Consider the following 21192-nt stretch of genomic DNA (forward strand, 5'->3'; position numbering starts at 1 on the left):
GTAAAAAAGGTTTTTTGATGCTAGTGGTTTTATTAATTTGGGATCTATCGCATCCCACAACTGTCCCAGACTATGTTTGGAATATTATTTCTCGCACAGAATAGAATAGGTCAACTTTTGTACTATGGGGGATAGTAGATTGACATAGGCAAGTGCTTTTGCTGTTCGTTAGTCCTACTCATCTTGTTGGCTGACGAAAAGTAAATGTAGACAGTTCTTCAAATATCTTATATATGCACCACAGAATTGGATAAGGACACACGCAATTGCATCCCTGATGTGTCTGTCTTCACTTGTAGCCTGTGAGAAAGACCCGATCACGTGATGGAGAGCCATGTGAGTGAGAGGGGCTTTGGAGCAAGCAGCACTCAGGGAGAAGAGCACAACGCAGCACACCGGGCCAAGGGCACAACGGCCACTGGCCGCAAAAGGCATGGATTTTTTTTGGGTGCATTATGACCACACAAAGGGGATGCCGCCGGGAAATTCGAGACATTATCAAGCGCTTGTCAAATTGTGAATGAGAGACTGATGAAGTGTGTACAGCCTGCGCAAAAAACAAAGCAGAGCTCATGCCTTTCCAGCTTCTTTTTCAAATCATCATTAGAGTCGCATCATGCAGCCTTACAATGTATGAAAAATCAAAACATATAGCCCTGTCTAAAATAAATAATGGATTTATTGTGAAGGTGTAGGCTATATTACATGGATTTATTATACTTTTTTATTAGACTTTTTTAAATGTAGATGTTCCAAAGGTCTGCATCAGTGGCTTGTAGGCTATGTGTGGAAACCAGGAGGTGCTAAATGTGTTTATGTTAATTAACGGTCAATTACCGTGAGACCGACAGTTATTTGCTTGACAATCACCGGCTGACGGAATTTCGTGACCGCCACATCCCTACCCATGACTGTGTTTGTTAGTGACAGAGACATGGTTGTTGCATTCAATACTATCTATTACGAAAGCATTCACCAAGTGACTGCCTAAGTGAATGTGTTTGAATTAAGTAAACCCTTTATGACCATATGTTATCCATTTGTATAAGGCCTTTATTTGCTAATGGGACACATCAGACCTGCAAGTCACAATACGCTGATTTGTGAAGTGATTAGTAAAATCTTATCAGAATCCAGCCAGATGGAGAATATCCATCAATTGGAATATTTTATCAACCACAACCTGCATTCAGAATGACTGCTATGGTGAAGGACTTGCCAAACAAGACTATTTAAACCACCTAAACTGGAACAACCATCTCAGTAACGGGCGCAATAAGTCCAACCCCTTACAGATTGGATTAGTTGAGAAAAATTGAAGTCATTTATTTTTGTATAGTATAACATCAATGAATCAATCAATGTGCATGCAGAAACATGGATATTAAAACAAACTCTTCTAAAAATCATCTTGCAACAAAGAATTCTGGGAAGAACGATAATGAGGCCCCTCTCACGTCTTTTTCAGTCTGAGAGTGTTAATGGAAATGATAGTTGAGTAACAACAACACCACGCAGTGTTGATTCCACTGTGATTCAAATAACACTTAATTTATTCACCGCATGTTGTCTCAATTTCCATCCCACTGGCGTTAACCCCACTAGAATCAACACTCAGATATAACACTCACAACACTTTTTTTTTTACCTTAACACTGAGATTTTAACACTTGCAAATTTGCTGTGCACATATAACAAGCATTGTAAGTACAACTTTCCTCAATAAAGCAGCTTTGAGCAAAATCAGTGTTAGTAAGAGAAGACGAAAGGCAAGTACAACAGTAAGGTTATTTATATATTATAAAATAGCAAAGTGAGTAGGGGTAACATAGTAGTTTGACTGTAGATTTAATTGAGATGATTAACCATATCAGTCATTGAAATCACTATATTGCCACAGCTCTGTCTCATTTCAGCCTCAGTTGAGAAACCATTTTCTCACTAAATGCCTGTTCAGGGGATATTTGTTTAAAAAAATGTTTCCATGTATTTGGTATTATAAGAACCCTGTGAAATACTTTTGGTTGAGTGATGCATATCAGCAGCCAGATATAATTGTATTAGTGTTGTTTGAACATAATTGTTTAATGAAATATCAACTCATATTATTAAAAAGGTATAGCTATGGGAGATCCGTTGAAACTTAACGCTTCGCCAAGACTGAGCCATCATTTCCACAGCTCTATCCTAAATTAATATAACTTGTTAGAATAATAGCCTCCTTTTTCCAATATTCTCTACTTCCTTGATTGATTGTCCTGTGTTTTGTCCTGATAAAACCGTGTCAGTGTTCTGTGGGCTATGTTATAGAGCTGTTAAGTACTGCACTGAGCCTCTCTCTCTCTCTCTCTCTCTCTCTCTCTCTCTCTCTCTCTCTCTCTCTCTCTCTCTCTCTCTCTCTCTCTCTCTCTCTCTCTCTCTCTCAATTCAATTCAATTTCAATTTAAGGGCTTTATTGGCATGGGAAACGTGTGTTAACATTGCCAAAGCAAGGGAAGAAGATAATAAACAAAAGTGAAATAAACAATAAATATTAACAGTAAACATTACTCTCACTCTCTCTCTCTCTCTCTCTCTCTCTCTCTCTCTCTCTCTCTCTCTCTCTCTCTCTCTCTCTCTCTCATTGGATTTCGTAGAAACGTTTTTACTTAATGGTTTCTGTTGTGCCTCTGGCTCCTCCAGGCCTTCCCCAATGTACAAAGGAATAGCGGCAAACACCACTGCTTGTTTTAGAATTAAAACAAATACCATCAAAGTTTAAATGGATGTAAGTGTTAATCTCTGTCGTCTTGTGGTGACCACAGGCTTGGAACACACTGATTTCTACATATTTTTTAAACAAACTACAACTTATAAACCCTTGATATAGCATATAAAGTCATCATAACCGTTACATAAATGCTTCACAAATAATCTATAAGCGTATGGCATACTGAATTAATGGTGTATAAAGTGTGACATAACAGCTCTCTGTATAGGGTACATTGCCAAATTCGCCAAAAAGCTGTGCTTTATAAAGGGTTACATAACAGTATCTGATGACATAAAGCTAATACTAATAGCATAAACCTACCCTACCAGTCAGAATTCAATGGAAGAAATTATCTGTCAGAGAGACTCGGATTCAGGACTTCTCTTTGATCACTATTTTATTTTAGGCAGTTCATAAATCAGAGAACAATGATGTAGTAGTATGGTTCTGAGAACAAATTCAAGGAAATAAGTCATAATCAACACAATCCACAATAAACATAAAAGCAGGTTCCACAGGCTTTACACAATACAATGCTACCCCAAAAGTGCTACAAGTAACAATAATGAAATGGCAGTAAGAACTAAAATGAACAATAAGCTAAATGCTCAAGGCTAAGTAGCAGTAGGTAAACAATAGGGCAGTAGAGCATCAAAAGTAAGGTTCAAACTAGGATTTAACCCACTAGAGGTGATTGACGCACCGGTCAATCTAAGTGACTGAGTTGGTTATACCTGGAGTACTTCTCCTGTCTTATCCATTGTCCTGTGTGAATTTAAGTATGCTCTCTCTAATTCTCTCGTTCTCTCTTTCTCTCTGAGAACCTGAGCCCTAGGACCATACGTCAGGACTACCGGGCATGCTGACACCTTGCTGTCCCCAGTCCGCCTGGCCTTGCTGCTATTCCAGTTTCAACTGTTCTGCCTGCGGTTACGAAACCCCTACCTGTCCCAGACCTGCTGTTTTCAACTCTTAATGATCGGCTATGAAAAGCCAACTGAGATTTATTCCTGATTATTATTTGACCATGCTTGTCACTTATGAACATTTTTGAACATCTTGACATGGTTCTGTTATAATCTCCACCCGGCACAGCCAGAAGAGGACTGGTCACCCCTCATAGCCTGGTTCCTCTCTAGGTTTCTTCCTAGGTTTTGGCCTTTCTAGGGAGTTTTTCCTAGCCACCGTGCTTCTACACCTGCATTACTAGCTGTTTGGGGTTTTAGGCTGGGTTTCTGTACAGCACTTCGAGATATTAGCTGATGTACGAAGGGCTATATAAAATAAAATTGATTGATTGATTGACATTGTGACTTACTCAAGTAATTACTATGTAGTTACTATGTTACAACGATGGCAGACACCCAATACAGTACTTGTAGTTATGATCAATGGGAATCCATCTCAATCTAGGAAAAACATTGTTATAGCACCTTTAAGTGTAATTACTATGTACTTTCAATATTATTACATATTTTGCAGGGTGTAGTGCGCAAGCGCTGTACAGTGAGGGAAACACGTATTTGATCCCCTGCTGATTTTGTACGTTTGCCCACTGACAAAGACATGTTCAGTCTATAATTTTAATGGTAGGTTTATTTGAACAGTGAGAGACAGAATAACAGCAAAAAACTCCAGAAAAACTCATGTAAAAAATGTTATACATTTATTTGCATTTTAATGAGGGAAATAAGTATTTGACCCCTCTGCAAAACATGAGTTAGTACTTGGTGGCAAAAGCCTTGTTGGCAATCACAGAGGTCAGACGTTTCTTGTAGTTGGCCACCAGGTTTGCACACATCTCAGGAGGGATTTTGTTCTACTCCTCTTTGCAGATCTTCTCCAAGTCATTAAGGTTTCGAGGCTGACATTTGGCAACTCAAACCTTCAGCTCCCTCCACAGATTTTCTATGGGATTAAGGTCAGGAGACTGGCTAGGCCACTGCAGGACCTTAATGTGCTTCTTCTTGAGCCACTCCTTTGTTGTCTTGGCCGTGTATTTTGGGTCATTGTCATGCTGGAATACCCATCCATGACCCATTTTCAATGCCCTGGCTGAGGGAAGGAGGTTCTCACCCAAGATTTGACGGTACATGGCCCCGTCCATCGTCCCTTTGATGCGGTGAAGTTGTCCTGTCCCCTTAGCAGAAAAACACCCCAAAAGCATAATGTTTCCACCTCCATGTTTGACGGTGGGGATGGTGATCTTGGGGTCATAGGCAGCATTCCTCCTCCTCCAAACACGGCGAGTTGAGTTGATGCCAAAGAGCTCGAATTTGGTCTCATCTGACCACAACAATTTCACCCAGTTCTCCTCTGAATCATTCAGATGTTCATTGGCAAACTTCAGACAGTGCTTTCTTGAGCAGGGGGACCTTGCGGGCGTTGCAGGATTTCAGTACTTCACGGCGTAGTGTGTCAACAATTGTTTTCTTGGTGACTATGGTCCCAGCTGCCTTGAGATCATTGACAAGATCCTCCTGTGTAATTGTGGGCTGATTCCTCACCGTTCTCATGATCATTGCAACTCCACGAGGTGAGATCTTGCATGAAGCCCCAGGCCGAGGGAGATTGACAGTCCTTTTGTGTTTCTTCTATTTGCGAATAATCGCACCAACTGTTGTCACCTTCTCACCAAGCTGCTTGACGATGGTCTTGTAGCCCATTCAAGCCTTGTGTAGGTCTACAATCTACAAGCTCTTTGGTCTTGGCCATGGTGGAGAGTTTGGAATCTGATGGATTGATTGCTTCTGTGGACAGGTGTCTTTTATACAGGTAACAAGCTGAGATTAGGAGTACTCTCTTTAAGAGTGTGCTCCTAATCTCAGCTCGTTACCTGTATAAAAGACACCTTGGAGCCAGAAATCTTTCTGATTGAGAGGGGGTCAAATACGTATTTCCCTCATTAAAATGCAAATCAATTAATAAAAATTTTGACATGCGTTTTTCTGGATTTTTTTGTTGTTATTCTGTCTCTCACTGTTCAAATAAACCTATCATTAAAATTATTGACTGATCATTTCTTTGTCAGTGGGCAAACGTACAAAATCAGCAGGGAATCAAATACTTTTTTCCCTCACTGTATGTCATTTTCCACAGTTAGCGTGGTGCGGAGGAGATACAGTGGATGGGTGGGGAGTGAGAGAGCTGATCAGCTCAAATGAAGGACAGCAAGAGTAGCCAAACAGTTAGGTAGAGATTGCTAGCACTAAGTTATCAAGTTGAATCAAGCAAACACAAACCCCTCTCTCATCTTTTGCTGTCACGATTATCTTAATAATTAGCTAATTTATTAGGTTATATACTGTATATATGCCACAGAAAGCAAGCTAGCTAAGCTTTACTCTGACCGCAAACTCATTGTAGCAGCTAGCTAGCAGAGTAAAGCAAAGCTAGCTTGCTATCTGCATAGACAATACAAACTCTATTTACACAAAATCTTCACATTCTATATTTCAGATGAGTTTGTAAAAGTATTTTACAAAGAAGAGAAAGCAGACTGCCCATGGTGATGATAGAGAAGAAGAGGTTAGTTAAATAAGGAGGACAGGAGGGCTCTTGTAAAAGATGTAAACATAATGTGTACTTTATTTCACATACAAAACAAAAGTGTGACTTGCCAGGAATGTTTAACACACTGTATCCTCAACGGTTCCACATCATCATTATAGATGACATGGAGAAAGGAGCGGTTCCTTGTGCAGTTCACATAATCTCAGGAAACAGATGAGAACAATATTTTGTTTATTTTTGTTTAGAAGCCAGAACATGCTGCATCCTTAACAGTTAAGGATAAATCACGTTTATAGGTGATATGCAGCAGTTTCTTGTACCTCATTTCAAAAAATACATTTTTACAGCGGGAACACACTGTATCTTACTCTTACATATTCTCTACCCAGTGTGTGTGTGTGTGTGTGTGTGTGTTTGTGAATGAGTGTGCATAATCAGCGTTTATTTGAACTTATAAGTGATAGGGAGCAGTTCATTACTCATCTTTTCTTCTCTTTTATAGCATCGCTCACCTCTGCTGTTGCATTTTTGTGACCCTTCTTACTTATTGGTTGAGCGTCTCTTTAGAGCTGTCAAATGCTGGCTGTGAACGAAGGAACTCCGGAGCCACTAGCATGATCTCTGCCAGAGGGGCACTCATCGACACAGTGTTGCGATCCACACCCACGCTGTGGAAAGCAGCGGACATGGTTCCCTTCTTTTTGTAGGTCGCCAGGACCTCCTTGTACTTTTTTGATATGTCGTCCGGGGTTTTGGCTGTTAACATATAAAACATAAAGCAATTTATTAATGTGCTTGCTGAAATCTGAAAACAAAAGCATTTATTCTAAACATACATATTTCTATCTTTCCTTCTGCCATAACTCAAATAAAGCTTAAGCTAGAAAACCAAATCAACTTAAGCATGTACAGAATGATTGAGGATGTTTAATTAGAAAACATGATAACATTTATCCTTAAGTTCATGTTATATAGTAACTACATAGTAATGCTCTTAGTAACAACAATGTAGGTAAATAGTAATTGCAATGTAATTACAGTTTGACACATGTTATTACAGGACGCCTCTCCCTGAGTCCTCCCTCCCCCATACCTTGTTCCACCTGTGTAATAACCTATGGCTCTAAACAATCTTACCATGTAATTACACAGTTGCAATTCCAATATAACTAAAATGTTGTTAATAACATAATTACTATTACTACTCAGGTAATTTGTTCATTTAATACTTTAAGCTATATCAAATATGCCAAATGGCTTTTGCCAGGTTTTTTTTGGGCCCAATTAAGGTAATGGAAATTGCCAGACGGGTCTACTCGTGTGCAGACACAGAACAAACTCTTCAAATTATGTGATAACTCAACATTGGGGCTGTGTGAACAGCGTGTTTATATAATGATTTTGTGGTTAACTCCTGTCTGCTCTATCCTATGTGGGGTGAGGAGCAGTCAGCCAACTGTCCAGTTGGTGTGTTTTAGCCATAAAGTGACAACTGTCCATGTGCATTATGCCTAAAACTTGCCCTTAAAGACAAGGTTCCACATTACAATATCCACAAAGTAACAATGTACGTAGGTCACAGAACCCCTAAGCAGTTGACATTTATTTTAGTGTTTTAAAGGTCAAATTTAGATTGTCCCTAATATTTTTCTACTGCATCTGGACCTTATTTCAGAACTCTACCAATAATGCACTATTTTATGACAGGAGGGTAACCCAAGCAGCAAAGTAACAAGGCTAACTCATGCTATCTCAAAGTGTACAATCTAACACCCCTTTGCCAGCTAGCTTGTGCAGGAGTTAGCTAGCTGCACTTTAAACGGATTTTTAGTAAATTAACAGGAATATGTGTTGTCATAAACAGTAGGTACTGTGTGTATTGACATGTATGCAGGCTATAATATGATTTTGTTGAAATAGCTGACAGCAATTTAAAGACGTATGACCTTAATTGTAAAATGTAGTAATTTTGCTGGGAGAGACAGGAAGCTGGCCACTTGTGTTCCCCTTACAATCATCAGGCCTTTCCGACTTGACCTTGGGATTTTCCGTGGGTGTGGGCAAGTATTGTTCAATTTCTACTCTATGGTAATTTTGAAAGAACTTTAAATTGAAACTTTTTTTCATTAGTGTTCCATGAATATACATGTCAAATGACAGCTTGATTGTGCTAGCTTACCTTTAAACACTTCAAAAGTGTCTGCTGTTCTGTGATTTCAATGAATGCATTGTCTAAATTTGTGCAGTGTCATGACACATACCTCTGCATGTAGCCGTTTCCTTTTTTCTCCCTTCTTGTTTTTCTTCTTCTTCTTCTTCTTCTTTTTTCATTTTCACTGTCAGTAGATGACGAGCTGTCTGAGCTTGAAAAATATGAGCTGTTGTCTGACTTGCACTTCTTGTCAACATTGTCCCCTGAAACATAAAGTGAGAGTTAGTCATATGTTACACAACAAACCTTTTCCAGTTACACATGAAGATAATGATTGTTGAACTTGACTGTGCGGTGCATGCAGCCCGCCGACGACACGCCACAACCTGCTAAACAAGTAATGTTTCCCCACATGATTTGTGTTCAGGTAATTAAACAATAGGGCTATCAAAGCATTGAATCGAATCCCTCCATTTCCCACTCACTGGCACTCACACACACGCTACGGTTTGGTATTGATAATATGTAATTGATTCCTATACTTAACGATCCGATTCCTCAACGATTCTGTTAATGGTTCCAAATGAGAAAAACATTAGTTTTTCTTTTAAAGACTCTTAAAGGCTCTGGAACGATAAAAAAAGTATCTAGCTTAAACAATGAGCATGTGCCAATTGAAACATTTCTCCCATAGAATTCCATTCATTAGTAGTTGGGGTATTTATAGTAGTTGGGGCAGTTGGGGTATTTAGGGTAGTTAAAGAAAGAAAGAAAGAAAGAAAGAAAGAAAGAAAGAAAGAAAGAAAGAAAGAAAGAAAGAAAGAAAGAAAGAAAGAAAGAAAGAAAGAAAGAAAGAAAGAACTAAGTGGGAGTTACGCAGCCCTTAAAGTACTCAGGGGCTGTTTTAATTTGAAATTACAAGAGATAGAACTCAGCAGACTTAACAATGGCCAGTTCGGAATGTTGGGGAAATTGAGCTTTTGGGGTATTAAAAGGTCTGTAACATAAAAACTAAAAGTAGTAAATTGTCATTATGGAGTATCTTTAATTTTTTTTTATTTTTTTTATTTTTTTTTACTGATCCATTTTTTTCTTAAAACTGTATTGTTGGTTAAGGGCTTGTAAGTTAGCATTTCACTGTAAGGTCTACACCTGTTGTATTCGGCGCATGTGGCAAATAACATTTGATTTGATTATGTGTAGATTGATGAGGAAAAAAACCTATTTAATCAATTGGCTGTAACGTAATAAAATGTGGAGATCAAGAAGAAAAGTCATAGCTGGAAATAGCATGTAACCCTGTACTGCATACAGTTGAAGTGGTGACAATAGTTTAAACATTTTTTTAAAAGTAGATAGGGAGCACAGAAAGCGGGCAGAAGAGGAATAATAATATTAAGTATGCAGAATAACAAGTGTTTTTGCTTTCAGCAAGCACACTTATTATAATACCTCCATGAGATTACCTAATTTCCTTTCTGCATGAATGCAGCCAATCCAATCAGGCAGTAGTCTACACAGGCAGCACATTTCTGCCAAAATTGGATCATGAATGAATGCATTTGCGTCCCTGGCCCGCCCTTTTTGTAATGTGAAATGACACATTCATGACTAGCTGTGTTCATGTCGGATACACTGAGTCATATTTGCCTAACAAAACCAAGACACTTAGGAAGACTTCTTTAATACTGTCTGAGAAAACAATACCAGAGGAATTATTTAACAGCTAGTAAGGTTTAGAGACACAGCTCTAGAGTTCAACTCGTAGCGACCATCATTATCATCATCATTACTATCACTCTTATTATATGTGAAAGTTCTCTGTCCCTTACTTTAAAACAAAACTTTAGAGATGCCATTAAACAATTCAAATAAACTTACAGACAGAAGAGGAAGGACTTGGTCCTAGGGAGAGAGTCTGACGCCCTTGTCCTACAGTAAAGGAAATAAGGCTAATGTCAGCCAACAGATGATTGGTTACAGTCATTATCAGTGACTGTCTGTGATATAAGCCACCTTCTCTTCTTTAATGACAAATTGGGTTGGCTTGACAGCAATTATGTTGGCAAAAACCCAGACAGATATGGAAACAGACTACTAACATTATCTTACCATTCAACTGGTTAACAGTTTTGCTGAGGAAGTCCCACTCTTCTTCCAAAGCCTCCATCTTGATCTTGATCTTCAGCTCCTCAATTTTCAACTTTTCAGTTTTATGGTCAGAGGGACTTGATAGAGACACAAAAATTCAAACAAAGGGCATTCGTCACAACGTTATAAGATATTCTACAGAACGATTGTTTAAAGATGTCATTCAACAATGCAAACACACTGACCAACAGATGAGGCAGGACTTGGTTGTCCTAGGGAGGGAGTCTGACCCCCTTGTCCTAAAGGGAGAAACAAAGAGAACATTCCGGCTAATGCCAGCCAACAGATGATTGGTTACAGCAGGGATTCCCAACCACTAAGTCGTGGACCAGTCTGTCCTTTTTATAGTATATAGCCTGGCTGATGCACAGATCTGTGATACACATAAACAGGTTGGATAACCATTCTTTCCTCCGCAATATTCAAAACACAAACAATCAAGATGGATTTAAGGCCCACCAAATAACACATGTAAAACATGGGTGAGCCGTTGGTCTGTATGGGTCGATCTGTGTTCACTGACCCATAGTCAGTAATGTCCAATCGCAACAGCACTACTTGTGTGCTGAACAAGTATTTTCCATGAACGGCCCTGCATGCTTATTACCTGTGTCGTAGGTTTAGTATGAATGGGTCTGACATGGGTTAAACCCACTTCAAAATATACAGGGTAAAACTCTGGTTCTTGGTGTAATAGGGGTATAAGTATTTGCATGGGGCGAGGCTCCCACCACCCTCTCTGATCAAATAATTGTTGCCGCACTTCTGAACTGAAATCCGAACTGAAGCTTACTTACAGAGGTTCTACCTGCTAGCTAGCACTTTGCAGTGTCAATGTTACAGACTCGTCACATAAACAATATCAAAGAGCCAACAGAGTCTAGTGCTTTGGTCGGGTCAGATATTTAACTTTCTCCCCAAAATAATTGCATTGTTGTTTCTACTGGAACCAAAAATTATGATGAATCAAGCAATACTTACCATTAATTGGTACCTGTACCTCTTAGGGATCTCGACATCCACCACTTCGGTTATGGCATCATCCTCTGCTGATGAGGCCACCTTTTTGCATTGTTTGTAAGTCATTTTACATTACATTCTATGGATGAACAAAGAACACATTTTCAGTGTAATCCAACATACTGTTGAAAAATGTGTCACGCACTCCAAAAGGAATCTATTATAAATGTGTGGGACATACAAACATGGTTTTCAAAATCACTAAGGGTCTAGTGAGCTCTCATCTAAAAAGGTACTAAAACATACTTTTATGTAATTGCAGGTATTCATTCTAGCTATGGTTATTACAAGTGCAACACTGCATAATACTTCTAAGGCCAATTATATTCATGCATCAGGTATTACTGTAGGAATGCATATGTAATTACAGATATATTATCACATAGGAGCTATTACTGTATGTCTACATTGTATATCATGTTTGTAGTATTAGGTTATTACTTATGTGGAAATTGGTATATCACTTCTTAAGTAACTACAATGTTGGTAACAACTTCTAATGAACTGGCTAGAGCAATGGCATACAACTAGCTAGCAAGCTAAAGCAGCCAGCTTGTCTAGCTAACAGTTACTACCAGCAAACGGTTTGGCTAAGCTAACCTAAACTAGCACCACACTGACAGTTGATTAGCCTAGCTAGTAACATTAACCTTTGTTAGCTTATAAACGGAGGTTGCTAGCTAGCTAGCTAACTAGGCTACTGTACAGGCTAGTGACTTTACATTTGCTTATGAAGGACATCTAAATTAGATCCAGACTATTTGAGGGGGCTTCTATTCGGCTACACATGGCCAAGCTATAGCCAGGCTAAACATGGAAAATTGATATACATTGCCAAGCAATAGCCAGGCTCCTAGCTCATGCTATTATAATGTAATTAGCTAGCTACCTACTGTAGTTAGCTAGACATCAAAAAGTTAGCTGACAGTTGGGTAACCAATGTAAGCTGGCTAGCAACCACTGTCAGCAAACTGGCTTATCCTGCTATGGCAATGATTAACATACCTTTTGCGTCTGTTACATTGTTAGCTAGATAATAAACCAAGTGAAGATAATATAATTCGCAAAATAAAACTAGCTAGCTACTGTTTGTGTAAACCAGCTAAATTCCAGCTGTGTCACTTAGTCCTTAGCTAACGTTAGCTAGATAGCTAGCTATATTGCTAATGACAGGCTGGGACCGAGAACGAGATTGTCCCACAAAAGGCGTCTCATTTGCACTGAGATGTCACATGAAATCCACCAATTATCAAGACAAATTCAATTCAAAATGTTAACTAAATTAATATCTTGCTATTTATTTACCTTGGTTGTCCTTGGTCAACGTTGACTGTCACTGCGCTTTTGTCCTCAATGTCATTTAACAACATGAGAACAAGTGAATGTCATTTTTTTTTTGTTGAGTAACATTACTACAATTTCCTGCACGTGGGTATTTCACTACAATTTCTACAATTTCCAGCTGGACACAAATGTAAACTCTTAACGTGTGCGGCCAAATTCAATACTGTTTTTACCTGAACCAAGGATTTTGAATTGAACATGGCTCCTGTGCTAAGTGATAGATTGTTTGCAAAAAACATCAGAACAAAAAGGAAGGTTATCAAATACCCCCAGAAGAAAGGCCTGCTCAAGAAGTGATCTGGCATGCGTTCAAATATGGATACATATGGTAAGTTAATGTTACAACTGGCCTAGAGAAATGAGGAGTACTGTACTGTAAGAAATGTTTGAATATATAAATGTACAGTGAAACTAACTTTCATCTTGAGCTGTATGTAGCCTAGTTAGCTGGTCTCATAGGTTCTAGGCATGTACACTGCCAGTGCCAGGCCGGGCTGACATTGACTAGTGGAGGCTGCTGGGAGGAGCAATAGGAGGACGGGCTCATTGTAATGGCTGTAAACGGAGTCAAACATATGGTTTCTATATGTTTGATACCGTTCCATTTATTCAATTCCAGCCATTACAATGAGCACATCCTCCTATAGCTCATCCCACCAGCCTCCTCTGACATTGACCCATATATTATTTCACCAGCCTTAACACATTTTTTTTTTTTTGTTGCTATGAACATGTTTTGAAGAGAATAATCTAAGCTTTCCAGAGGCCAGTGTCCTTCATAATTGTGTATGTGCTGCTCGAGAAATTTGATTTCCAGTCTTTCTACAAGGGCTCACACTCCTCTGTTTCCAGGCTGCATTCCAACTCTGGACACTCTGGACTGCAAGCCCATGTAGAGCGAGTGAAGAGCTTAGGAGATGCATACCCTTCTGGTCTACCTTTGGCCTGCAGCCTACCACTCAAGATGTTTCATGTCTGTCTGGAAAGCTTTTGTTCTCCTATTTCCAACAATGTGGATGTATTCCTACTGCTACTGAAAAAGTTCATTGATAATCATAGTAGAATGGAATTGAATTACTTAGCCTACGTTCCATTTCAATTATCACTTAGTTTCAGTCTCTAAAACACACACCTGTGTCTGAATTAAATGTAAATGTTTCCTTGCAGGATTTGTCTAAACAAGAGGAGGCATCATCAGACTCCCTCCTGCTCCATCCGGAAGGATTCAATGTTTAGCCATTCTTGGGTTCCACTTATGGACTGGGTAACATTTCTTCATCGGTATGTTAATGAATTTGACACACTAAGAAAGTTATGGATAATGACATTTTTAGAAAGTGGATCACAATCAGGGGCTGCATTACCCAAAAGGGCTTCCAAAAAATCCCTAACACTTTTTTGTTTTGTTTTAACACTGGGATGGCATGCTTCATTGATGATTAAATAGTTGGGCTAGTGGTAGACCTGCCAAGGTCAGAAAATACATCATTTTGACCACTTTGTGTGTTAATAGCTGTCACCCACAGAAAGTCCATGCTCTTTCAACCCCCAATAACAGTAAGCATAACAACTATACACAAGGTACTGGTGAGTGTGGGGCTCTCTGCTAAGTATTTACATATTAGTTAGTGTTCCTTGGCATAGGTTAGTACAGAAGTGGAGCAAGGTATGGCGAGCAGGTCTCTCCAGGCTGAAGAGAATGTGGTTTAAGGGCAAGTTAAGGTTGTGTTACCAAAAGCTGGGTCTCAATGGGTTGAGTCTGGGGCATATCGTGGGTATAATCGTGGCTATTTCTATTGTCATATACTATTGATCTGATTTGTTAATTTCTTTGGTGCATTATTGCAGATTTGCACAGGCGCTACACTTGAGGCAAGTTGATATTATAGAGGATGGCATTGCACGGAGCTCAAGGACCCTGACAAGAATGACGAAAAGCCTGAAAAAAGTGAGAGGTGCATTGTGATTGTTATAGTTGTCGATCAACACAGAATTATGAGCAATTTTGTCTCTGAAAAAGCCACCAGCTTTGTTTACCTATATTGACTCTGAGGAAAGGTTTTGCTCACTTAAAAGGGTGTTTTTAATAATCAGACTTAAATTTCAGCTTAAAGGGGCTCTCCAAGATTTTCAACATTTAGCTTGCTTTGCCACGCATCCTAACCAGTGTTTCCCACAGGTAATTAGGTTACTTGTCATGGTGGCAGGCCTAATTTATTATTCTTGTGAGCCTACACTATTCAGGGAAACGAAGTAACATCTGTTACAGATGTTTTTTGAGTTCTATTTTCAGAGCTGCAACTAACAACTATTTTGATAATCAATCTTTCAGTTACTACTTTGTTTACTCAATTTGTTTGAATTTTAAAAAGCCTGTTTTGCTGACTGAATATAGGCTGAATGTTTTTTCAAATCTTAAAATGTTTACAGTGCATTACAGTGCAAATGGCAACAACAGACAAACTCAAACTCAGTTATTTTGTGTCAGCTCAAGACGAGCTGGGACCCTAAGTGAGATTTGATTTCGGTGACCCTACTATAGAAGTTGATGGTCATGCTTCCCTGGGACACTCAAGTCTTCTCATATCACTAACATTTGTCTTACCTCTCATTATTGAAGGTCTGCAACAAAGCTCTGAGGAGGTTCAAGAGGACGAAGTGTTTCCAAATTGGGTCACGTTCTCTACAGAGATTGGTTGTGATAGTTCTCGCACAAGAGAAGGGTATAGCATTTTCCTTTGATGTAGTAACATTCATAATCTGGGTTTGGGAACTGAGAGATAATTTGTTGATATATTTAATTTATGGTACTCAGTTGCCTTTTAAAGTACTCCTCAGTAGATATACTGATATGGGTAAAAAATAGAGGGCTTACCCATTTCATGTACTGAATTATTTGATAAATACATCTCTTTCAACATTATACAACTTCACCCATCAGACCTTAGCTTGTGTCATAAGTGATATTAAGCTAGTTCCCATGGATTTACTGATCCCTCGCCATTCCAAGGCGTGACTAACCACTGGCCAACTCCCTGTCACAAAATAACGATATGCACTTGTTCCTATCTTTCAGTACAATCGTGGAAGGATGGGGCCTATGTGAAGAAGATAGGGTTGGGTGTCTGGGATGATGGAAGTCAAACACAACAGATGGCCGTTCACAGGAAACCTTAATCACTATAATCAGACATGTGCAAAGTGGTTCCACCATTCTGAGTGACTGCTGGAGAGCGTATGTTGGGTCTCTGAATAGGCTGGGTTACAATTTCCAGACAGTCAACCACACAAACAAGATTGGAATCCTAGATTGAGATGGATTCCCATTGATCACAACTACAAGTACTGACCCAATACAGTCTGCCATCGTTGCAACATAGTAACTATATAGTAATTACATTAGTAATTCATGATGTGTTTCACTTTACATTAAGTTGCTTGTTCCTGTGTAGAAACATTGTAGCTATGATACTTTTCTATATAACAACATTGTAATAACTGACATTTTGATATATCCTGTGAAATGTGTAATTGCATTGAAAGTACATTGTAATTACACTTAGGTGCTGTAACAAAAGTTATTCTACATTGAAGTGTATTTTCCCAATGATTGTAATAAAAAGGTTTACCCTACTGCAGGACTGCCCAACACTGTTCCTGGAGAGCTACCGTCCTGTAGGTTTTTGCTCCTGGGAAGGTACATTATAGTTACATGCATATCCATTGTAAATACATTGCTCTTACATTTAATTCAGTACATCCTTTCAGCCAAATAATAAGATAATAAGATAGCTGAAGCTGTAGTGATAGGGTGTGCATTGTTACAGTAGCTGATGGAGTGCTAGCCTAGCTTATTTAGGTGGTAGTGACTTATGTAGTTACATGTAACAAGCTTGCATATTAGGATGCATTGTTAACATGGTGCTACACAGGAGACTGCAAAAGTGTAATTACAGAACGTGTTAGTTACAATTGGAACAAGACATCTTGTAATTACATATACATAAATCATGAGTAATTACACATGCGGAATAACCTCTGACAAGCTGATTTGTAATTACATATCCTTGTTCCACTTGTGTAATAACCTATAGCGCTAAACCCTTATTACAGTGTAATTACATAGTATTTACATAGTAATTACATGTAACTACTGTTATAAATACATTTATTACTATTTAGTTACATATTAATTAATGTACACTTAATGTAAAGTGTTACCCAATGTGTTTTCCGTTTTGCTCTACGATCCCCACAAGTGTCACGGGATTCGTCTGAAGGTAACCGGTACCGGATTAAAAAAACGAATGGAAGTACTGTATGAAGGTAGTTTTGTGCCTACCCAAAAAAAGAGGTTAAATATTTGTAAAAACATACCTATATATAAATATATATATACATACATACATACATATATACACACACATATATATATATATATATATATATATATATATATATATATATACACACACACACACATACATATATATATATATATATATATATATATATATATATATATATATATATATATATATATATATATATATATATATATATATATATATATATGTATATATATATATTTATTTATTTATTTCCAGAGTTTTTTTTATATCTCCTAGATTCAGGACAGAAACTTCAAAACCTTGTTTCTTATGATTCATTTTTTTGACTGTCCTTTATGCGATTTATGAATATGTTATGCATTTCTATGGGCTTTAGTAGTAAAGGCAAAAATCGATATTTTATCAAATCATAATTTTAATTTTTTTGTGATATCTAAAGGGGTCCTAAAATTCCAAATCAAATTGCTAAATGACCATAGTATTACCATCTTAAAACAATTGCATATGTCAGCTTAGCACCCCATAAAATGGACATATCAACTCACTGGCTTCATTCCCACACATTAGACCAGTTATCACAACAAAAGCAGCCTACCATATTTCTTTCACATAAAGTCCCCATTAGAAAACATCACTGTTATGTCACACTTTATACACCATTTATACATAGTATGACATAAGCTTGTAGATGACGTGTGAAGCATTTATGTCGTACTTCTGATGACTTTATGTATGCTATATAAAGCCTTCATAAGTTGTAGTTCGTTTACAGTGTGAGCAAAAAACCGTCATCATAAAACACAGATTCAGGATAACGGTGAAAACATGGTGAATATGAAGAACAAAATGAGGATGATGTAATAAAACGTATTATACGGATCCCCAGTAGACGTAATCTTAGCAACTACTATTCCTCCCACAGGATGTGAGACATGGTATGGCCTGCATTATAACCACTTATTGAATCATACTCACAGCATGTCTGCAGTGTGTAAATAATGATAACGACAGTTCCAAGAAAATGATGAGCCAATTTAAGGGTCCAAAACATACATACCTAGACACGCTTCCTTGACTTCTGTCTTATCTGTCCGCCGAATGATCTTCACCACGAATATCACAGCCAAAGGAGTGAGAAATGAAATTGCCTGTGAAGAAAACACAATATAAAGACATACAACAACACACTTACGTATCGCTGACATTGCTGTCGATTACAGAAACTCTTAATAATTTCCCAAAGAGGTCCACTAAGGCGATTTCCTGGCTTTCTATTGCGAGTGTGCAGTGTGGCATCTACCGTGAATAGTTTTAATCCAAAAAGTGCTAAATGGGCTGCCACCGACAAGGTTCTTTATTGTGCTCTGGAGTCTCTTGCACTAAAGAGAGAGTTCTGTTTGGTGTTCAGTGGCTGTCACTCCATAGGAGACTTGGGCCATCGCAGATACCAGGTAAATATTTCTGCTTCAAAAAGTGTTAATTACTTTCGGCCCCAATTCATTAATCCTGGTTTGCCTTCAGGATCTGCAGTGGATGCAAACATGTGTGTTGTATTTGATTTGTAAGATGTGCAGCACATTGATGTTCACAGCACATCGAATTTCCCTTGAGATAGAGATAATTGGACCATTTCATTCTTTAGAATCAAATTTATCGCATCAGTTCAGCAATCTGTATCAAAATCACTATCGTTCTCTGGAAATTATAACCTCACCGAGGAGATCTTAGTGGGTCTTTGAGAGGACAGACTGAGTAGGACTCTTTAACTTCTGGGATGAGGGATGACTATGGATTAGATACAGGATAGACACGACCCTGTCTGGGTGCAACACAAAAGCAATAGAGGGAGAAACAAAGAGTGCGTATCGTTGCTTTGTCAATACAAATGTGTAATTTTGTCATGACAATAAAATAACTATTTGGAGAGTTCCTTTTTAGTTTTTAAATATAATTTTCCTTGCTTTTTATAGAAGGCATGGAAGGAAGTTACACAGACGTTATGGTGTTAACCTTCTTCAATGTGTTTCGGGACAACAGTAAGCCGCTGTCACTGCGTATTTGCTGACCTGTGACACACTGACACCACCCCCGGTTAGATGGGGGCAGCTCAAGAATTAACACACACAGGAACTTTATTTAAACACACTGGAGGTGAACATGGGCATATACTGTACATGGGGATGGTTCTGTATTGGATAGAAACAGAGATACTGTAGAATGAATATGCTATACAGGAGATAAATACACTGGCCTGAATGGAAATATGCAGTACGATAGAATGTGATATGGGATAGAACAACAAGGATTGTATCTAATAATGATCTAATTATAACCATGTAGTACATGGTAACACCAGATGAATGACTAGTGTAGTATCGCGTCAATGCTGGTAATTATTGCTGTCAAACAAAGAGTCCGCTTAGGCTGTACTTTGATTATAAGTTTTATTTATATCACAAGATGTCAGCATAGGTTTACAGACCCTGCAGGGCTGGAGAACAGTGTCCAAAGATAATCTGTCTGTTCTAACCTCTTCTTCGCTTTTACCCAGCATATATAATCTTCCCAAGATATGGGTGGCTCCCTCTACTGTCCAATCCCCTGTCTACAACACACACTTCCTGTCTGTTGTATGTGGCGTCACTCTAAAACATTCCCTCTGACACTAAAATAAACATCCCCTCAGGTTCCACGTAAAAAACATTAACAAAGTCATAATCTTAATACACTACACTAGCATGGCAATAGGACAGTAAGAACAATTGTAGTAGGCTATTGCACAGCAACACACAAGAGCAAGGACTGTATTTAAATCTATAGGAAATAGGAAGTAGTAAACAGTGAATAATCATTGCAGACAATATCAGTAGTAACATAATAATAACAGGAATGAGAACTACATAGAAAAAACTGCTACTCTAGCACATACTGTAATGACAACAACATCGACAACAACTTACTTTGTTTACACATCCCATGCACACATGTCCACCCACGTTTTCAGACGAGAAAACACGGTTCAGGCCCGGCTAATACTTATATGTTTGAGAGAGCATGCAACGGACCCGATAGGCCAGTCCTATGCTACCTAGGAGCATCTGACCAATCAGAGGATGCATGATCAGTGCATAGGCAGAGAGTGGGGTGCATTGGGACAGTCTGATTGGCTGAAGCCACGAGCTGGAGGTGATCGATCTCTCTCATGTGAGGGGAGAGCTAGAATATGTGGCGCCAGCCAGACATAAACAACAACACATATGTTGGAAATTAGTTCCACAGCGCCCTCGGCATGGGGATTCTGTAACACGCTGCTTGTGACGCAAAAGTTTGAGGGTTCATTGGAAAAGTCACATCTTTCAGGATGTCTTTGTGATTAAGGGGAGATTTCAAACTCATTTTCAGGGATAGAGAGAAAACAAGGATGTGGGTCTAATGATTACAAGCATGACTATCATTAAAATGAGTTCTGCTTGTATGAAAGGAAGAGTCTAGAAGATGGAAGTCATTGACATTTCAGCTCTAATGAAATTACCAAGTGGAGTTGGTAACTGAAATAATTATGTTTATTGCCCATAAGAGTTCCTAGAAAGATAGTGCATGTGTGCGTCCCTACATGCTTGCGTTTGTGTGTTTGTGTGTGTATGTGTGTATTTTAGGATATGAGCCTGAGGCTTTGTAGTTTTGTATTTGTAGATCCTTGCAAAGACCAAGGATGTTACTGCTCATAACATCATGAAGGAGAGAATAGTATTTAATTTCCAGAAAATGTTTCCTAATTTCAGGGACATGCTCAGATGGATGACCTTAAAGAGCAGGCCCGTGCACAGACCTTTTAGAAGGCATGTGCTCAAACAAAAAAAGCCACCCCCCAAAACAAAATCACGCAACCACAGTCACAGACTCGTTGA

At 38.6% G+C, this 21192-nt stretch overlaps 1 protein-coding gene across 1 annotated transcript in view; it reads right to left on the reverse strand.

Moving 5' to 3' along the window:
• The window catches only part of LOC311110564 (phospholipid phosphatase 4-like), a gene marked incomplete at both ends in the record, with an annotated part of 189376 nt that overhangs the window by 96888 nt on the left and 71296 nt on the right, over positions 1-21192 (reverse strand). The window contains one exon of the mRNA XM_084153069.1: positions 18342-18432. Coding sequence (XP_084009195.1) covers positions 18342-18432 — 91 coding nt within the window. The remainder of the gene's footprint in view (positions 1-18341; positions 18433-21192) is intronic.

The sequence above is a fragment of the Coregonus lavaretus genome, assembly GCF_964263955.1.
Source record: "Coregonus lavaretus genome assembly, chromosome: 36".
In the NCBI taxonomy this organism is placed as follows: Eukaryota; Metazoa; Chordata; class Actinopteri; order Salmoniformes; family Salmonidae; genus Coregonus; species Coregonus lavaretus.